Below are 21,284 nucleotides of genomic sequence, written 5' to 3'. Positions count from 1 at the left end.
AGGCAGGGTAACCTACGCCTGTCATCTGAATTGAGAGCCACAGTTTTCCCAGTCTGTAAACTAGGGATAACTAGTAATAGCCACCTTGTCACCTTTTGACTTCTGAGGATCAAATGAGCTGGGGTTTGTGAAAGTGTTTTATAAAACTGTATAGTGCGCTGTGCAAGTTTAAGGTATTATTAGTCATTACCCTTTCTCGACTCTGATCTTATTTCCTCACATCCTGGAGGTGGAAATGGAAGTTTACTTAAGTGAATTTTCTTCACGGTATTACAACTCAGCACAAACCCTCACACTGCCTTCCCATTAAGCTCCTTGTCAGGCTCTTCCCTCACCCGTGTTAGTAGGCCACTATGTGCTAGCACCCAGAGCTAGGGCAAGAACGACCCCAGCGTTTTCCACTGCCACCCCCAAACTCTCACTTAATCACCCGACTCTGGACTGCTTGCTCTCTGGGTAGGGGCTCCTTCTCCCCTTGCAGCAGCCTGCTCCTTTGGCACAGCCTCAGGCAGAGGAAGGAAACTCGGGGCAGCACCACACCCATCACTCCGGGCCTGACTCACTAAGGTTTGGGGGTAGGCCAGACATCTTTCAGGGGGAGGGGTAAGAGATCAAAGATAGGGTCTGTCCTCAAGACCTTCTCCTTTCTCTTAGCATGGGAGGGGGACCCCACATATTTGCTCTCTTGCCTAGTGGCTTAGTCCACTGAATCAGCCCGTGATTCCAGGGCACCCAGCAGCAGCTAGGGTTCCCGTCCCAGCTCTGCCTCTTCCAACAACTCACTTGACCTGAGTCGGTTCCTCATCTGAAATTAATGCGAACAAGTGGGAGAGTGCTGAGATTAGAAGCATGGGCACTGGACTGAAATGACAGGGTTCTCAATCCTAGCTCCCCCACTTGCATGTGTGTTTTTGGGGTAAAGTCATTTTATCTATCCTTCCCTCATTAACACAGTGGGACTTATCACATTTCTCTCACTATTACTGGGCTGTTGTGATATTTCAATGACATTTTGTGTAAAGCACTTAAGGGTATCTGATGCTTAGCAAGCCAATGAATGGCAGGTAGTTAGGACAGCCTGGTTTAGGAGTTTATCTGGAGGTCTAATGAGATAGGTAACAACTGTTACTGTGACTGCCCCTGGGGTAGTCAAATTTTCACCCTTACAATGGGGACAATGTGTCCTGTGAAAACGCTTTGTCAATTGCAGCACCATCAGAATGTTGGGATGGTTATTCCCATTTTCCCTAAAAGCCTAAGAGCGCTTACAGATGTGGCTGAGAGAACAAGAATAGTTTCTTCTACCCTCTATGCTATGGATACTCACTGAGATGGAAAGAATACTCATAAGGAGCTAAAGCTTCCCTAAAACCATGCCAATAGATTCAACCTGAATGCTATTCCCCTGTCTTACACCCCTTGCCGATGCAATGAGCACCCACAATGTCAAACCTCCTCTAGGCCACCCCCCCTTCCTCTCTGAAATCCACACTTCTCTAGCACACTTTTTCAGACTCACCCAAGAATGGGTGACTTCCCCACTGACTCCACCCAAACCTCCACCACACTTTTCACTCTGGCAGCTTTTCCATGGGCCACTGCTTAGATGTCTGTGTGAAGAATCCAAGCCTGGTAGCCTGAGGACAGGGACTCTGTCCACCCATGTACTACCCACATCCACACCATTTGTGTTAGTAAAGGCTCCTCTTGAAGACAAGGATGGAGTGATAATACCCTCAATCTCCATCCTGTTCCCTCTCCCCCAAAAATATTTAACAGAACCTCAAGCTGCTGGGAATACTTATTTATTTGGTCTATTAACACCAAGATCTGCAAAAAAAACATCTAAACACAGGATAAGAAAACTTGAACATTAACATTCTTCTTCAATTTTGTGTAAGCTCTGCAGTATGGAAAATATACAAACTTCAAACAGCTGCAAAAATAGTGTCTTTGGGAGAAAATAGAGTTTCTACATCGATACAAGAAAAATAGGCATTTTTCTAATCCAACCCAGTCCTGGGGCAGGTGGAGGGTCGCCACTTGCCACCTGGAGGAATGCCAGCTCTCCCTCTTCCCCACTACCCACCTGGGGCTGGGCAGGCTGGGCTGCTGCTTAAGACAATCTTAGGGTGAAAGCGAGATGAAAATGCCACTTGGGAAAACGCTTGGTTCCCCCCTCTACCAGCAGCTGGATTGGTCAAGTGTTGTGGCCCTTTAGGGCTGCTTTGGTCAGCTCCTCCAATGAGAGGGAGGCATGGGGACGAGAGCTGAGAGGCCAGGGGTCAGCTATCTTCAGGTCTCCTCTTCTGTGTCTGTGGTGGAGAGGAAGGGAAATACACAGTGTCCCCTCTCCTTCAGTCATGACCAGCTTGCTCTGTGACAAGGACAAATGCCCCATATACAGTCCTTTGGACTCACACCCAGGGGTGGGGGACCCAAGCCCTTCTGGGTGAGTTTTCCACCAAGTGAGAGGCGGCAAGGACACAGGTGTGACTTGTGAGCTGCCCAGCTGCTAGTGGAGAAGGCAGGTCCCCTCACATTCAGAGGGGCTGGTGTCCATCAGAAAGAGGACCCAGGCTTTGACACAATAAATGAAAGTGCTCGAAGGCCAAGAGGGAAGGGCTCCTTCCTCTCCCACCTCAGGGGAACTAGGGAGGGGCCTGCCACCAAGGCACTGGTCTCCATGGTAAAGTGGTGGGGATGGGGCCCTCAGACCACCAGGGAGCTCTGGAACAGTACAGGCTCTTCTGATGGTGGGGTGCGCTGCCATGGCTCGAATGGCAGTGACGAGGTCTTGGAAGCCTCTGGATCCTTCCGAGGTGGTGGCCTGGGGCTGGCAGGGGGAAGTGGGGACCCTGGGCTTGAGGGGCAGTTACGGAAGATGAAGCCCATGCTGGGGAAGAGGGGCTTCATCAAGCTGACGGGGCAGAAGGCTGAGCCAGTTGGGTTGAAATGGACTTTGTTCTTGTCAGGACAGGAAGTCAGGAAGGCCAGGTCAGGACCCGGGGACCTGTAGGATGGAGAACACAAAGATATACATGTGTACATACACATATACACACACACAAAAAGCCTGTGAGAAGGGATGAGCTGTAACAGCATCGGAGTCTCTTGTTCAAACAGGATGGTAACTTGATCAAACATTGAAATGCAACTGAGCAACCTAGTTTTTAGGCCTCTCAGCTCTTCATTTTAAGCAATAGGAAATCCACTTCAGCTAAAAAGAGGAGGGATTGAAGCTATTCAGGAAAGAAAACTTCCTGACAATGTGATTCTAGGAGAGCAAGGGGTCTTTTTAATTTGAGAGATTTCATGGGTGAACAGTATTTTGGGGGCAGATCACTTACCTGAAAGCAGAGATCCAAGCAAAGTGACTTTCTAAGACCTTATAGCCCAAAGCAGAGTTTCTCAACAACAGCGCTACTGACATTTTGGGCTGGATCATTCTTGGTTGTGGGGAGCTGTCCCATGCACTCTAGGATGTGCAATAGCATCCCTGGCCCCTACCTACTAGATGCCAGCAGCATCTGCCCCACCCCTCTTAAGTTGGGACAACCAAAAATGTCTCCTGATGTTACCAATTGTGCCCCCTTGAAATCCAGCAGCCTAAAGAATCTCATTTTGAGCACATCTGCAAGGTGATTTTTCAATACCGTTGCTGGGAGGAAGGGATAGCAACTGCAAGAAAGGCAGCCAGACCTTATTAGATCTAGGTGCTAACTCACCACGGTGGCTTTGTCTGACCCGACTCACTGATCCCTCCCCCTCTGATGGTGTAGAGGGATCAAAAGAGGTTAGGTCAGAGAGTTTGACAGTAAAGAATCCTATGATAAAAAAAGATGAGTGTATGGTCATGCTTGGAGAGTGAAATGGCCCTGAGAAGCTGCTGGCTGTGAGGGCTGCAGGTGAGAAGACAGATGTGTGGGGAGAGAATGAAGCGGTTACCAGCAGTTCCCACTGACTCCCTTTTTCTTGAAGTATAATATAGATACAGGAAAATGCGCTTAGTGCACAGCTTGATAACTGACTGCCATTTTAATTGTGGAATTCTAATAATTCCAAATGCAGGAAGATGAGCGAGGCAGGAGAAGAGCAGGGGTTAGCACAGAGCGAGAGGTAAAGGAAGAGGTGGAAGGAAGGGAGCCTGCATGCTAGGCGTACTTGGGAAAGCCTTTGGTCCCAGAGGACTCCACAGTGGCAAGGTGACCCCTGACTGAGAAGGTTTTAAAAGAATCTGACTTTATGGAGGGGTGGGGACTGGGCTGGAAAGGGAATGCTCTCAGTGTGCATGCATGTGAGGAAGGTGACCCAGAGAAGACCAAGAAGCTCTTGAATGACACAGGGGCAACCAATGACCCTGAATGGCTTGATTCCCTCCCTGGAAAACCCAGGCCCTCTTACAGGGTCAGCAGCCAGGAAGGGGAAAATGTGGCAGAAGAACTGCTAACCACGAGAACTTTCCAGTGGGAAAGGTGACACAATGAGTGAGAATTTCTATCCTAGGTATCTTAGAAAGCAATTGGTTAACACAGGGGTAGGAAGCTAGGTGAGATGACTTTAAGACCTCTTCTTGCATTTTATTTTTTTACCTTGCATTATGAGTCTATGAGAGAACCACGACAAGCAACAGCCTGATTTCCACAAGCAATTCCAGGTCGTAATTATTCACCTACAACATGGACTGAAGAAAGGCGTAAGAGCCCAGAGTCTGCTTAAGCTGCAAGATCTGGCCTCTTCCCTCCACACCACCCCAGGACCCAGGGTTCTTGGAGGGATACCGAGCAACAGGGACTATGGGAGCAAAACTCCCCAGTGGCAAAACTCCATTAACTCCCACTCTGGTTTCTGCAAGTACTTTCTGCTACTACCATTGGTTGTCCTCTCCCTTCTTTGAGCCCTCAAGGCCCAAAACCCTGTCCTAGCTGAATCTGCACTCCACTCACACACCGTAACTGAACTTCCTGACTGCTATCAAAACTACAGGCTCCATGGTGAATCTGCCCTGATAAATATTAAGCTGGCAGGGGGGAAAATGAGCTCTTAGGGTGCCTGCTAAGGGGGACAGTGTGGGCATTTGGAAAGGTTCGGCTCTTGATTCTCTCTGCTAATGGTAAGGAATTTTGTTTTAGAAAAAAAAAAAAGCCAGCATGAGAATGGCTTCTGAATTGTCCAATCTGCTCTGGTTTGGGGATATTCCATAGTCATTTCTTGCAAGGACTGGAAATTTCTGTCTGGGAGTTTATAACACCTGAAACCACTGCTGCCACTGCGTGAAGACTTGACTCAGAAGCCATTAGAAAGCTGTTGAGGCTCCCCTGGCCACTCACGTGGGGACGAGACTTCTAATCTGCCTGGAGAATTACTAGTATGTTCTCTCTCTCTCTCTCTCTCTCTCTCTCTCTCTCTCTCTGATTATAGTCTGGGAAATTCTCACACCTCCCCCGGGAATGGAAAAAAATAGAAGAAACAAAGGGTTTAGGTTTCAGATCACTTTCCTTTCCAGCTCCTGCTGTGCTTGTGGCTGGCATGTAGGCAGAGAGAAGGTTTCTATGGAGATAATGATAAGCAAAGATTTAAGTGCTCAGAGTAGGTAATGTCAACAAGTTTGATCATGGCAAAACTGCAATACCAATCATCTAAGGTGGACAGTATCTCTAGGACGAGAGAAAGTCCAAGGCCTAAAAAGGACCTGTCAGGTGGGACAACACGGGGCTGACCCCCATCCCTGTCCCTCCCTCGCATGCCCTGTCCTTCTGAGGTACTCACGTGGCCTCTTCAAACACACGCACTCTCTCACAGCCTTCCGGGGGCTCCCGTTTGAAGACATAGCTGTGATTGGGCCGAGGGGAGGCAGCAAAGGCAAGAACTGGAGATGGGCTGCCGTCTTCAAGGAAGGCTGGGCGGCCTGGAGAGGAGGCTACAAACACAGCAAAGCTGAGTCCAGCTGAGCTGGAGGAAGGGCTCCGCTTTCCTTGGCTCAGGCCTTGGTGTAAAGGGGCAAGACTGGGAGGCGTGATGAGGTGGGTGGCAGTGGCTATGCTAGTCCAGGTTGTCAGTCTATACTTTGCCTTCAAAAGTCTTGAGGCAGCTTACAAAAATACATACCTTGCTATATAGGATTAAAAAATAACAAATGAATTGATGGAAAAATCAGACCTAATACCAATTCTTTATTCGCAGGAGGAAGACTACAGTTGGAACTCCCAGCCTCAGACTTAATGGAATCCTAACTTCCGTCTCTGCCTTCTTCTGAGATTGCACGGCCTTGCCTGCCAACATACCACAGCTTCTTCTCCACAGTCTCAAAAAGCTATGCCTTCTTCCAGGAAGAGCTCTTGTACTGACTCAGAGAAGCATTCTTTACTCAACCCCACTTGTGGGATAAAATTCCTCTCACTTTCCACACAGTGAATGTACTTTGCCTAAGTTGCAAATATTGACTTTATCTGTATTTATCTCATATTTATTCCTTATTACTCTATGCTCTATTTACCTCTGTGTATTGTTAGGTCATGCCCTTGACCAGCCAACCTCACGGGGTTGCTGTGAGAATCAGATTAGCCGATGCAGGCAAGAGTGCTTCTGAATGCAAAGATCATGGTCACGGGGAGGAAGGGCTCGTGTGCGTCCTCGCAGTGAAGCAGCCAGAGCACAGTACAAAGATTTGGAGTCAGAAAGCTTGAGCCCTGATGTGGATCAAACCACGTGACCACATTCTCTTGTAGCATTCACAACTACCTTGAGACCTTTGCGGGTAGAGGGTACAGTGGACAGCTGAACTGATTCACAGACCTTCTACCGTAGCATGCTGCCCTGCCGTTACAAAAGGGAAGGGAATTATAATTTGGATTACAGTGAGGATCAAATAAAAGTATAGGTACAGAGACTTCACATAATTTATAAATCAGAATCTGTGTAAAGGACTATTATTACCCCTAGTATAATGTACAGAATAAAGATGACTCAGAAAGATTTTTGAGTTGGTAAGTAAAAATGCCAGGGATGAAACAGACTAGAGGTGGAAAGGGAGTGGAGACCCCCCTGCCCCTGTGTAAGCCCTGCTGCCTCCTCAGCTTACCTTTGTCGTTGGGGATGGATGCCAGCTCCTCCGGGTGTTCCTCACGGCTGGCCTGGCCTGAGGGCTGAGGGGATGCCAGGGGCATGGAGGGGGAGCTGGCAAGGTTGCCAGGCTCCAGGAGGAGGAGAGGGTGATCACATCTGCCACTCTGGGGGGGAGCTGGGGCACGGTGCCCATCAGGGATATCGAGGATCTGCCAGGGGAGGAGGGGGAGAATGACTCTCAGGCCTCTCTCTCCAGACTTGCAGAGCTACGGTGACCCTTAAGGTCCCCCCTTGCCGTTATGCTCATCCTCTACTCATAACACACAGTGACAATAGGACGCCATATGATGCTCAAGTCACTGATTTCCCTGATTGCCCCCCAGTCTCAGGGAAAACCCCTCCTATCTCTCCCATAGCATGCTGTTCTTTTCCCTCACAGCACTGGCAGCCCAATTAACAATCACATATTTATTTGTATGGTTTCATCAGCATGTCACCCTCACCAGGCTGTGAACCTCACAAGGGCAGGGACTTTCTGTGTGCCAGGCTCTGGGAACACAAAGATGAATAACCTATGGGGGCCCATCAGGGGGCAGATCCCCTGAACACTGTAACCCCAAGCCACTGCAGGACAAGTGTGCAGCTTAGTATCATGTGTTCAGAAACATTCAATGGCACTTGTACCCACAGCATGCCAAACTGTGTGAGTGTGTTTGGGTGGGTAGACAACCCTACATATATGCAAATTAAAAATCAACTAGCAAGTAAATCATAAACTGAGGAGTGTGCCCATTAGAATTATATTAATACTGCCCAACTGGCCTTCTCCAGTTATACTGTGTCAGTATAAAAATGTGCCTGAGACTGCAGAAAAGGTAGCAAATAATTCTGCCTGGCAGGGGGGCAGGGAGAAGGCTGCACAGGGGCAGCTGGGCGTGAAGGATGACTGTGTATCCCCAGGTGGAGATGGAGGGAAGGGAAGTGGGAACACAGGCAATGGGGCAGCTTAACTGAGGCACAGGTGCGTGCCAGCAATGTGATGAGCACACAGGGAAGAGTGAGCCCGTGCTCTGGCAAAAGAGTGATGCCTGGTCTGTGCCTCCAAGCTGGGACCTTCCTCTCTGCCAGTCCCTGCTCCTCTTTCTACTCACCACTACAAAGCCTACCCCAATTACACCCACCCAGGTCTGCTGGCCTTGTGCTTGGTTAAATCCATTTGAGTCTAATAAATACAAGCTGTGTTCCTTCCACAGGCTGGTGTTGGCATGTTGCTGTGTTGACATAGCTCAGCCTATGAGCCCCCGGAGAGCAAGAGTCCCACATCCCTGAGTCCCGGATCAGAAAGATGCTGACTGAGCATGTCCAGGGCATGGCCCCCACTCACCCGCAGCAGCTCCTCTTCGCCCTGCTCCTTCACAAACACCTCCTCCAGCTCCTGGTTGAGCCCTTCCAGGCTCCGGTGCAGGCAAGGGCTGAGTCGTAGGACAGGGGACCCTGAGGGGAAGCTGGGAGGGGACACCTGAGGAGGCAAATGAAGCAATCCCTGACCTCACCAAGTGCGTACAGTTATTAGTCCTGATGGGGGGTCATGGACATGTCTACACAGCAGAACTAAGAGACAGGAGGAGGATATGGGGACGGTTACCAATTACCAGAGGTCCTTGCAGTTGGTAGGGTTTTCTCCAGAAGTTAGATCTTTGGGGGAGTTCTAGAATGTGCTTTGAGAGTCTACAGCCTCTAAGGAGCATCACTGCCTCATTGTAGAGGGAGTGTGGGAATGGAGGAGAGAGAAATTCAGAACAGCCAGGAGCCCTTCCAATGTCACTCAGCAAGTTCAAGTTTACACTACAAGTTCACCTGGGCACCCATGAGGCCACAGAGCACACAGTGGCAGGACTCAGTAGCTGTAAGACCTGGGCAATCGGCCCACCCCGGGGGACCTACCGTGGAGGACAATAGCAGGCAACGGGCTCAGGGGAGAAAACATACCCTTGGTGCAGCCCGCACAGCATGGTCCCCGTGGAGTGGGGAGCCCCGCTCCTTCTCTCTCCCACTGCGGCTCAGCTTCGTCCTTTGCAGCTGTTGCTTCAATTTGGTAATCTGGTAATGCAGAGATGGGAGAGGAGAGGCAGGGGAAGCAAAGTATGAGTGCAGGGGGTCCCTCCGCCATGGCGTGGCTCCTGCCAGAGGCCATGGAAAACACATAGCAGGGAGATGGAAGCCAGTCTTCCAACTCAAAATATCTCAGTGGTGTTCAAAACTCTGCAGATAGGTTCACTGGGCACGCTGCATATCTTATTTAACAAGATTACTTGATTTTTTTTAAATACCACATATTCCACAGATGGATCAGTTTCCAAAAAATTAAAAATACGTAACGCTGAAACCATTCTTGTCTTTCACAGATTCCAAAGGCATGGAATCTATTCCAGGGTAATACTACGCTATTAATAGAAATGGGAAATGATGTTTTTGAATTCACTCCTCAAAGTACATTCACAGCTATCTCAGAAGCCCTGGGACCAGGAAGGATGGAAGGATTTCCCCCCATTTTAAAGTGGACTGCACTGAGCAAGGAATAGGCTCTCGGAAAGGAGGATCAGACTTTGTCCTGACTTCCTTACCTTGTAACCACTATGGATTATCATCAACAATTTTGACAATTACCCCTGTCACATCTGTAATTCTGGACCAATTTGCTGGCAAATGCTCAAGAGATATGCAGCACTGTTTAAATATGGGCCTAAATTAGATGTGATTCAGAGAGTAGATCTGTAGCCCATACAATTTATGACTACTGCCAAGAAGAAGGGGCTTTTAGACTGGCTGGTGGGGATCATTCAGCCCCTGACTCCATGCCTGGTGTAAGTAATGTGCTTATCCTGATAAGTACAAACTTTAGATACCTGAAATTTTTCAGTAGCCTTAAACTTGTAGAGGATTCACTTCATATTTCCTGTCTTTGCAGCCAAGAAGGCAGAAGCTACTCCACCAGTAAAGGGGTCGAGGTGACTCCCTGTGAGTTGGCCCTCTCAGGGACTGCCACCCAGCAAGGCACACAGAGCTGATTTGGGAGGCCTGGAATTCCAGTCTATGGTTCTCTCTACTCAACATCAACAACTGGAGTCGTGAGAGAGAGCGGGCCCGGAAAAAGTGCTTGGGAACTGTGGGGAAATGCAAGTTCTTATGGCCAGGATCCTCACCTGACCCTAAACTACTTGATGATGTAATTGGCCTCCTGCTAGACCAATGCTTCCACATCCTTAGCAATGAGCTGTTATCAACTGAGTCACTAAATAAAGAGCTCCAGGCAGAGGCAGAGATGGAGGTGGATTATGGTCCTGCAGACTGCTGGATGTAGACGTGAGCTCGACCTACTGCCGTGAGAACAAAGCCAGGTATAAATGCTTCTACCCCAAGAACGCTCTGTTGTCATTTCTTGTTCTCACTGAATCCATAGTGAACTTGCTTAGGGCTGAAACCCTCAGGCAAGACAGGAACACATAACTATTTTTTTCTTCTCTTAAAAATAAAACTGGATGAGAGACAGGTAAGATTCCTCAAGGGAGGAATAACCTAAGACAGGCACAGTTGCAGGGGGGCCATCAGGAGAGAAATTGGGGATCAACAGAGGTGAGGCTTAGAACCTCAGCCCCCTGTTTTGAGAGAAATCTTCTGCATCCGTGGATGTTTTGTTGCCCTTGTCTAGCTTGGATTAATACTTAGTCTATAGGCACAGACTTGATCATCTACATTTGCCCTCTTACAGCACTAAATTATGTTTTCTACCTTTATCTTGCATCTACCTACCACTTCAGCATTTTATTTAAAAAATAATAATAATAAGGGAGAAATGTGGGACTCACATATAAATCAAGTATAAAAATCAAACGAATAATCATATCTGACCTGATTGTTTATAGTTCATGATGCGTGATCAAAACCGAAAGTTTCTGTGATGACTGCCCTTGCACTGTTCACCATGTAAGAACTTATTCACTATGTAAGAATTTGTTCACCATGTAAGAACTTGTTCGTTATGCTTCAGAAGATTGGAGACTGTTGAGAATTAGGCTTGGGGTTGATTAATGATTGTGCATTGAGTCCCCTGTACAGAATTTTATTGTTGTTAACAACCATTTGATCAATAAATATGAGAGATGCCCTCTCAAAAAAAAAAAAGTAAATAAAATCTTCTCTCATTTGAAAAAATAAAAAATAAATAAAGCTGGATGCATAGTTAAGTAGTAAATGAGGATAGGGCTTCCAAAGTCTTGGAACTCACTCCCTGCCTTTGTCCTGTCCCTGAATTGCTTATCTGGCTCCAAACTCGGTGAGAACAATGGCTACCCCGCCCTTGGCTATTGAAGGGAGTCGGCAGTCACTGTCCAAGCCCCTGCCAGTGGGAGGATCTGGGCTCCCAAGGCCTGGCCACCAGGAGGCTGGCAGGCAGTTCTGAAGGCGCTGTCTCTCAGGAAAAGGCTAGGTCAAGGCAAGTGAGCCTGGACATGGGAGTCCACTTTGGTTGGAGCAGATGCATCCATGATACTGGGCTTGAAGAGAAGCAGCAACCCTAGCCAGGGAGTCAAGGGGCCGGTTACCTCCTTACGGTGGTCTGTGCTGCCCCAGGACGCTGAGCGCTTGTGTGTACAGGAGCTGGTCCGCTCACATTCAAGCTCTTGCCAGGACAGGGGGGTCTGCAGGGAGAGAAATGCTGTGAGACTAAGCGGCTTCTCAGGAGGCTCTGGGAAGCAGAGGTGGTGGCTCTCTGAAAGCTTCTCGTCATCTGCTCACCACCTCCTGAACACCGCCAGCCTCGTGTATTCTGTCAAGCTTCTGCACCTGAACTTGCTCTTTCCCAATCCACATCCTCCAGGAAACCTTCCGGGATGAGCCAATAAGGCCTACCTGCTCTCCACTCTCAGGACTCGTACACATGGATGACAGCCCCCGCTTCTGCAGGGATGCCCCAAATGTGAGAACAAGCACTGTTCCTCCACAGCCCACTCCGCTCCAAAGAGCACAGGCTCAGGTTCCTGGGAGCCTCATAAAAACAAGTTACTAGATGGACTCCATTAAGGAATCATTAATTGGTAAAACAGGGAAGAAGTCAACAGAGGTCTCCTGCCCTCCACCCTTGACAGAAGCAGACTTCTCTGTAGAGCCATGCCTCCAGCTTGTTCTGTGATTTTTCCTTGTATTCAGACAAAGTGTTGGGGACCCTGAAGCCCTCCTGAATACTCAGGAGGGGGGACATTTTCAGCAAGAGGGGCCAAAATTCTGAACTCGGCCCTGACTCCTGAGTCCTGGTGGCTTTACCACCATCCCATACCCTGGGCCCTGCTCTGCCCCTTCATGAGAACAGGGCTCCCCGTTGGCCATCTTCCTTCCCTGCTACACAAGACAGAGGCCCAAGACTGAGGCTGGAGGAGTCACAGACCCACTTCCTGAGCCCCAACCTGAAGGAGGAAGCTGTTGGCTCTGAGCCTGAGGCGGAGTTCGCTCCCCACCACCATCCCTACTTCCTTCCAAGGGAGGGGCCCCAGGGGAATGTTCCAGGGGAGCCAGCTCCTCTCTAGCTTTTTTGCATAAGCTGCCAAAACCATGAGGGCCTGGGAACCATCTCTTCCACAGATCTGCTGGCCTCCCCCGAGAGGTTGCTGCAAACAGAAAAGGGGGAGGACAAAAAGGAAAAAAACCCCAACAACTCACCACCCAACAGCTGTTAAGAGGAGCTCAGCAGGGCAGTCTGAGCAGGCCTGTGGGAGCAGGCGGCCCTGCTGACAGCTGCAGCAGAGAGGGCCACGGGCGGCTGAGTCTTCCTGGCTCTTCCTTCTCCTAGCTGCCCACTGACCAGGACCTTTACTGGGATGTGCCACACAGCCAGGGAATGACAACTGTCCCACCTTCCTTCCCTAATGCTAGCCCCACAAGAGGCCTATCCAGAGATCATTCCCCCCAGTTTCCTCCTTTAGGAGAAGGGCAGGCAGCACGTCCTTCAGGCTCATACCCCAAAGCCCTGGAGGTGAAGGTGGCTCTGACAGTATACAGAAACCGAACAGCTGGTCTACTTTCAGATACCCATGTCTCGCTAAACCAGGATGTTGGCAGTAGAGCCTCAGAAAGGGCTGCTGCACATGCTGAAAAGCGAGGAGGAAGTCCACCTCTCCCATGGCTCCCTCAGCCCAGCAGATGCATGCGCGCTCCTCCCTTCCCAGGGCTCCAAAGCCAACCCTACAGGTTGCTAGCTCTGCTAATCAAAGCTCTGGGTCCTATGCAGGCCTCTTGTCCCTGGAAAGGTGACAGAGGCTGTAGAGGAGGGACGGCAAAGCCTAAGGTGATGATACCCATTTCCCTGCCTCCAGGAAGATACTGTACTCACAGGTGGGTGGAGAGAGGTAGGTAAAAACAGCCACATTCAGGCTGCCACCAGTTCTAACAACTCTTGCAAACTTCAACTGCTTTCTCTCTTCTGAGATATGAGAGGGGGTTGGAGGAGAAACATAGGCTAGCACTGCCATTTAGAAGGGACATAAAAGTTCATGGCAGCTAGGATCATCCCCTATCTCAATCCATTTTATCCCACCTCTCTCTGCTTGGTAACATCTCCCAGCAGCTATTGTCTCTTCAGTGTAAGTTGTGCCATTAAGGCCATCACTTTGCCTCAACACCCACCACTGGCCATAGAGATCACCATCTCATACTCCATCCCACGGGCCCACCATGCTTGGCCCTCATCCTATGCCAGCAAACCTAGCTCTCCCTCTCCTTTTTCTTACTTTACCACTGGACCTCTAAGCCTAGTCCTCCCTATCAAAGATGGCCACTCTACCAACTTTTCCCAGCCTTCCCATCTGGGAGACTTTCCTAACTTGTAAACCTCATGCTTGGCTGCTCCTTTGTTCTGTGCCTTCTCTGCACAGATGGGCTCAGGGCATACGCCACCCATGCATTCAACAGCAAGTCACCGAGTGCAGACTGTGTGCCAGGAGCCATGGACACAGCAATGCACAAAACAACAAATTCCTCGTCTGCTTTGAGTTTATGTTCTAGTTAGGGAAACAGTTTAAACACTAAAAAGCACTAAGAGAAGAATATAGCAAAGAAAGGGGATAGGAATGCTGGGCAGGAGAACATGGTTTCAAATGCGAGGGATGTACTCAATGAAAAAACAACATCTGAAGAAAAGCATGAAGGAGATACGAGAGTAAGCCATGTGGCTATCAAGAGGGACTGAGATGGAGAGAAGAGCAAGTGCAAAGGCCCTGAAGCAGGAATGAGCCTGGTGTGTTTCCAAATGATAAGGAGGCCATGTGCCTGGAGCAGAGTGAGTGAGGGGCAGGGTGGTGGGAGATGAAGTCAGTAGATACGACAGACTGAAAAATGGCCCTCTGAAGATATCAGGTCCTAACCCCTGGGACCTGTAAGTCTTACCTTATATAGTAAAGTTTTTGCAGATGTGATTAAGAATCTTGAGATGGGAAGATTATGCTGGGTCCCCCAGGTGGGCCCTAAATGCCTTTACAAGTGTCCTTATGAGAGAGAGACAGAGGGAGATTAGACACACACAGAAGATAAGGTGATGCGACCACAGGGGCAGAGACTGGAATGACATGGCCACAAGCCAAGGGCTACTGGCACCCAACAAATGCTGGAAGATGCAAGGAATGGCTCTCCCACAGAGCCTCCAGAGAGAGTGCAACCCTGCCAGCACCTTGATCTTGGCCCAGTGAAATGGAATTCGGACTTCTGGCCTCCGGAACTGTGAGAGAATAGACTTCTGCTGTTTCAAGTCACTAAGTTTGAGGTAATTTGTCACAGCAGTCTGAGGAACCTAACACAGTAGGTCAGCCTGTTTGGAGCTGTTTACATGCTGACTGGGGGTATTCTAGGGCACACATATGTACAGTGTGAGCTGTGGGGCCCCTCCAGCTGCACTGGGAGCACAAAGAGTGGGGGCCATGCCCTGCCCCGTATTTCCTGGGCCTGAGTGGACAGGTCCCTCCTCCTCTAGTTCTCACCAAAGAGGTGTGGGCCAGGGTCTCCTAGGAGCACAGAACAGTCACTTAGGAGGTTCTACCTTTCAAAGAGTGACCCTTTATGGCACAATAGGGGTCAAGTCATGCAGCATGGCAGCACTCTAAGGAGTTGTTCCAGATAATCCTTTGGAAGCAGGGTAGCATGGAGCAGCAGACCATAAAGCCATTTCAACGGACCCAGGCACTGGAACAGATGTATTTTAACACCGTGGCCCAGGAGGAGCAGCTGAGGGAGGCTACTTACGAACCATGAGTGCCATCAGCCACCTGTGCAGATGAGGTCTGGATTAGGCAAAACTGGATGTGGGTTAGACTAAGGAATCCTTGCCCGGGACTGAGATCCCAGAGCAACATGTGGCAGGATAACTGGTGTGGGGGTGCAGGATGGCTTTTCAAAAGAGCAGCCTGCTACAACAAGGCAGAGGCAGGAAGGAGCTGAAAACCCTCCAATATGGAAACTTTTTCTCTGCCCCGAACCCAACCAAGATTCTACCCAGACTCTGAGTCTCCAGTGAAAGCTGGGCCCTGGGAACATAACCCAGGGTACCTGTGCAGGGTGAGGAGCAGCACGGTGCCTAGCCTGGTACAGACGGTCAGTAACTACATGTCCAACTCAAATTCAGCAGGGAATCAGCCTCTTGGAACTCAGGCAAAACAAAGAGGCAGGAAAGGGCTCTGAGGGGGCTCTGCTGGCCGGCGCCGAGAACTCTGGCTGCAGGTGGCCAAAGCTACCATCTCCAGCCCTACAGATTTTCCATCATGGACCCATTTTCAAATATCTGGTGTGCTCTCAAACCATATGCTGAACAACTGGTCTTGCTCACAGTCTGGAAACTAGGCACTGTGCCCAGGCCCCCACACCCACTAAGAAAGGCATGTGATGGGCAGCCTGAATTGTGTGTCACAACTAAATGCTGAGGCACTGGTTTGGGAAAAGTAGGGAAAAGTCACAGAGAGGGAAGTCCTCCCAAACAAAGCACGCCACCTCCTCCATGAGGTTCATCAGGGAACTTAAGCTATTTTTCTCCCAAAGGGTAAGTCAGGCCTAAAGAAAAGTCTGTCACAGAGACTTCCCCACCTCACCTGGAGCATGCAAAGGAAATGGGGCTGGGGTGTGTAAAACAGGGCGGGTAGGCAGAGCAGGTACTCAGGGCCCTGTCTGTCTGCAGGATGAGCAGACCAGTGGGGAACTTTGCTCAAACAGTCATTCCAGCTGTGGTAAGACCACTTCCTCCCTCCAGAAGAGAGCAAGAAAACTCAAATGATCTGCACAGCAAGAAGGGAGTGGGGTGACCACAACCACTGGCATGTGCGGCCATCACCCGCCCTGGCCCCAGCCCAGCCACCAGGAGCGACCAGCCCAGAGCACTCGGTAGTCAGCTTTGGTTTCCCAACTGACCTGGGGGGAGGGTGGTCCAGAGAGGAGTAAATATTCAGATTGACTGGGAAAACCCTGACAAAGTCCTCCAACTCACAGAAACCTCCTCCAGATGACAGTGACTGCATAGGAGCCTTCCTAGTCCCCTGGCTGGCTGCCTACTCTGCCTCCCTGGGCTCTTCCTTGGGCCTGCCAGGGGGAGGCCTGGTCAGCACTCTCCCACTGCTCGTCCTGGCTCAGAACACACAGGAGTCCAAAGCACTCCCTCCCTATGGCCACATTCACACCTCCTCCCCCTTCATGAAACAACCAATTTCCCAACTGAAAACCATCCACCTCTCTTTCTCCCCTGCCCCAAAGACCTAGGTAGCCATCTTTTGCCTGAGGGGGAAGCCTCAAGGACCAGCAGGCCTGGCTATTAACATGGCAGGTGTTCTGTGCTTGCTGCCCAGTCAGAGAGTTGCTTCGAATGGGCAGGACACTTGCTGGCTCTGAGAGTTCAGAGAGGGTTGCTGCTCAGCCTGAACTATAACTGTGGCTGCTGCCTTCACTACAAGGCATGCTCCACACACACACACACACACACACTCTTGCTGCTGGCTCTCGGGTGGGGGTTTGGGGCAAGTAGGAGAGAGGACCGGCCAGATGTGGGGGATGGATGGCACTAGTGTGGCTAGAAGAGAAAGGGCAGAAGGTAGGGACGGCGGTGCCAACAGCCTCCTTTAAGCTCAATGGAATTAGTGAAAGGTTCTGGCACCCATCTATTTTTTAACAACATAAAAGCTTTCAGAGGCTTGGTAGATCCTGCCTCCCTACCTTCCCACTACCTTCTCCACACTCCCTTGTATCTCTCCGATCAAGCCTCTCCCCCATCTCCAGTCCTTTCTGGAGGACTGGAGGGAAGGGAAGGAACACCAGTTACTTGGGGAGATGCCGTCTGTGGTATAATACCAGTGTTGAAGAAGGTAGCTGGTGCCAGGCCAGGGGGCTCAAGCAGGAATCTGAATGGAGCCCAAAGCCTAGAAGCAGAAAATTCCCAGAAGGCCAGGGATGAAAGATGGGCAGAGTGCATATTTTGGTTTGGATGCCTACGTTGATCAGAATTCTCCCACCTCCTGACTGCAACCACAATATTGACAGGTTGCTAAGAGTTCCTCGAGGGCTGGAGCCTATCCCGGGAAAAGAGGAAAGCTGTAGAGCTTGGCCTTGCCAGACCCATGGAGGCGCATCGGTGACCTCTGTCTTGCTGTGGCAAGAAGCCCAGACTTGTTATATAAAAGATCTGGCCTGCAGCTGGAGCCTGAGCAAAAACACACAGCCTAGAGCCCATGCCTCCGAATCCAGCCAGAGAACATCTGAGGCCAACCCTGCCCTGAGCTAACTAACAAAGAGAAGGCTATCTGAGGAATGGGATGGAGGCTTCCTAGAAGGCTGGGAGCAGGAAATGACAGAGATGGGGATAGGTGGACTACACGGAAACCTGCTGTCTGACAAAGAGGTTTGTGATCATGAGCTTACACACCAGAAGCAACCTCAAGTCCTGCTCCTCCAGGAAGCCCTCCTTGATTAGACACATTGTTTGGGCTAACCACTCCTCTCGAAACAGAAAGGGTTATGTGCTCCAGGCCTGTGACGGGAAGCCTAACCTATCCTCCCTCCCCTTTTCAGACACAGGGAACAACGTGTCCAGGGCTTCCAGGAAGGGCTGTCTGTCTTCTACCTGGAGTCTGTCCTCCTTTCGTAGTTTATTCGTAGTTCTAAAGAAGGCCATTGATTTTAACTGCAGCGAATTCTTGTTGGTTCAAGGTGGGGTATTCCCATGAGAATTCCCCTTCTCTAAACTGTGCCAGACATTTGGCCCTGTCTCATCCCCTGGCCGTCTGTTCTCTGGCCTTCATGGAACTTGCAACCAGACTCACAGAGGCCAAACCTTGTTCTCATTTCCTTATTCGTCATTCAAACATGCCAAGAACAGTGCTGGGCATTCAGACATTCCCTAATAACATTTGAAAATGGATCTCATTGAAAAAATAAATAAAAGAAAGGGACCATGATATGCTCAGAAGGGGAGGTGGTGTGAAGTAAGAGCACAAAACACTTGTGCATTTGGCCATCACCCCACCTGCAAGCAGCAGAGCAGGCATATGCCCCCACCTTGCAGAGGAAGAGAGGCCTTGCCCAGTAACCACCAGGATGCAGGTCTGCCTCTGGGTTCTTCCTACCCTGTTTCCTCTTTCCTGAGAACAACTAATTTGTTCTGAGGTTGAACAGGAATGGGTTTAAGCTGCATCAAAAGGGAAGAGAATTGATTCTTAACAACTTAACTGCTAAGAATGTTGAAGTCCTGAATCAGATTAAGAAATATCTTTGTATAATTTCACAGATGAGATGACTTCTTGCTCAAGCTAACACTAGTTTATTCAAAAAACTGACACATGGACTGAGTATCTTTGGAGATTCCCTCCAAGTTTAGGATTCTTAATGACAAGACTGTCACGAGGTAAAACACTGGAGGAAGAGAGCTGGGCTCCACAGGGCTCAGAAGAGTCCACTGAAATCCCAACCTGAGCTGCTGGCTAGGCACCAACTCTCCATTATCTGAACTTTCCCCTCTTATTGCTCCAGTGGGATCTATCCTGGCTCAACATGCTCCTTGGCCACATCTTCCACTTGTCTGGGGAATTCAAACTCAACTGAATGTTGGCCTGTTTAATTCTTAGCAAGGTAAATCTCATTTTATTTTAAAACCTAGAATAAATTTCAAAGTCAGCCCTTGCTTACCCACACATGAATACTTAAAACCAAACTGAAAAACCCAGGCTGACTTCTCTCTCCCACAAGTCAGGCAGAATACAAACTCATTTTCATGTAAGTTTACAAAGAAAACCAAGCTGGTAAACATTAGATAATGAAAAGCTACATGGTGCATGTGTACAGCCGAACCCCAGGACAAATCATTTCAATGACTGAGAATTGGTAAGTAGACCAAAGGCATCCTCAGCTAGCCTCCCACCCCCAGCCCCATCACAGTAGCTGACAGCTTCATTACCTGGGTGGCCTTGTCATTGGTACAGCAGGCGAAAGCCCCATCAGCATCTCGTGGCCACTGGCCCAGAAGGTAGCTGCTGAGGATGGTGTCCAGGGAGAATGTACGTCGGACCTGGGGTGGCTGAGGCCTACACACTGACTTTTCTGGGGCCACGGAACATGGGACGCTGGCTGGAAGAGAGCACAGCCCGTACACCTTGACATCAGCACAGAGGAAGGAGACATGGTGACCAACCTCTTCTCTTCCAGGAAGCCTCACCTTACTGCCATGTCTTCACTTAGATCCACTTCCCTCCTAAAAAAATTTGAGGCAGCCCACAAAAGCATATACAGTCTGACAAGAGCTTTCCTGACTTAACCAGCTGGCCTTTATCATGGGAAACAATTTACACCATTTTATGTTGGACTAGAGGTTATTTTATACATGCCTGCCCATCTTTTTCCTGTTCCTAATGTACTATGAACTATGAACTCCATACTGAGCTTCCTGAGAACTGGACTGTTTCCCCCCATTAAAGAGGGAACTCTAAGTGCACACAACTAAGATTTCACCCACCTTTTAACTCCTGCCTTACTTTCTCTCTCCAGCACCCACCACACAAATTCAATCAGTTAACTGAAGGAGGAGGCTTCATACTTCAAGACTGGTTTGCTCCAGACAACCTGGATGACTGAGACAAAGGGAACGATAGAACTGCTTTCAACTATCCAGGACTGAAAATCCAGCTTGGAAAATATCCAAGTCTTTTGGTTCTTTCCTCTGTCTCTGACTTCTAGCTAAATGGGACAAAAATGAAGCAATTATAAAGCCATTAATTTTATTTTTACCTTGGTTAAAACTTTTTTGGAGAAGGTCAAAGTTGAAACTATTCATAAAATGTAAGGGTTCTAGAATCATCTGTAAGTTTCAACTGTCTGGGTTGACTCTGCTTTCCATGCCCATATTCAAAACACTCTACTATCTCAAGATCTATAAAGACTCCTTCCTCTAAACAGAGCAAAATGCTTTCACGTCTCTAGTAATCCCTTGATAATTCATGTGTGCATTAAGTACAGCAAAAGGAACCAGGAAGTGTAAGTATAAATAAACTTGAAAAGCTTTATATTAAAGACACTAACAGGCTGGCTTGTCCTCAGAAAGTTAAAACATAAAATTACCTTAAGATCCAGCAATCCCACTTTTGTAAATATACAAAAGAATTGAAAGCAGGGTCTCAAAGAGATATTTGTACACCCATGTTCATAGCAGCATTATTCATAATGGCCAAAAGGTAGAAGCAACCCAAATGTCCACTGACAGATGAATGGATAAACAAAATGTGGTATGTACATGCAATGCAGTTTAGTTTCAAAAAGGAATGAAATTGAGACACATGCTACAACATGAATGAGACTTCAAAACACAATAAATGAAAAAAAAACAGGCAGAAAAGGACAAATATTGTATGATTCCACTTATATGAGGTACTTAGAATAGGCAAATTTATAGGGACAGAAAATAGAATAGAGGTTACCAGGGACTTAGGGGGAGAAAGGAATGGGAGTTAGTGTTTAATGGGTACAAATTTTCAGCTCAGGATGATGAAAATGTTCTGGAAATGGATAGTGGTGATTGTTGTACAACAGTATGAACACAGTGCCAGTGGATCATAAAATTAAAATGGTTAAATGGTAAAATTTATGTTACGCATATTTCACCACAACAAAAAAAGAGACACTAACAATACTATCTACATTCTCCAAATCCATTTAAG

At 48.8% G+C, this 21,284-nt stretch overlaps 1 protein-coding gene across 4 annotated transcripts in view; it reads right to left on the bottom strand.

Annotated features, from left to right (window-relative positions):
• Positions 1 to 1,789: 1,789 nt before the first annotated feature.
• The window catches only part of FAM117A (family with sequence similarity 117 member A), a 41,839-nt gene continuing 22,344 nt past the window's right edge, over positions 1,790 to 21,284 (bottom strand). The window contains exons 2-8 of one of the 4 annotated variants that reach the window (XM_036879690.2): positions 19,532 to 19,701; positions 11,667 to 11,762; positions 9,055 to 9,165; positions 8,450 to 8,584; positions 7,082 to 7,274; positions 5,770 to 5,920; positions 1,790 to 3,013 (exon numbers count right to left, since the gene is read on the bottom strand). In XM_036879690.2, coding sequence (XP_036735585.2) covers positions 2,713 to 3,013; positions 5,770 to 5,920; positions 7,082 to 7,274; positions 8,450 to 8,584; positions 9,055 to 9,165; positions 11,667 to 11,762; positions 19,532 to 19,701 — 1,157 coding nt within the window. In that variant the 3' untranslated portion in view covers positions 1,790 to 2,712. The other 3 variants (XM_057501375.1, XM_057501374.1, XM_057501376.1) reach the window with 3 other exon arrangements.

Source organism: Manis pentadactyla, chromosome 4, assembly GCF_030020395.1.
Source record: "Manis pentadactyla isolate mManPen7 chromosome 4, mManPen7.hap1, whole genome shotgun sequence".
Classification (NCBI taxonomy): domain Eukaryota; kingdom Metazoa; phylum Chordata; class Mammalia; order Pholidota; family Manidae; genus Manis; species Manis pentadactyla.
This window is presented reverse-complemented; position numbering and strand designations above follow the sequence as displayed.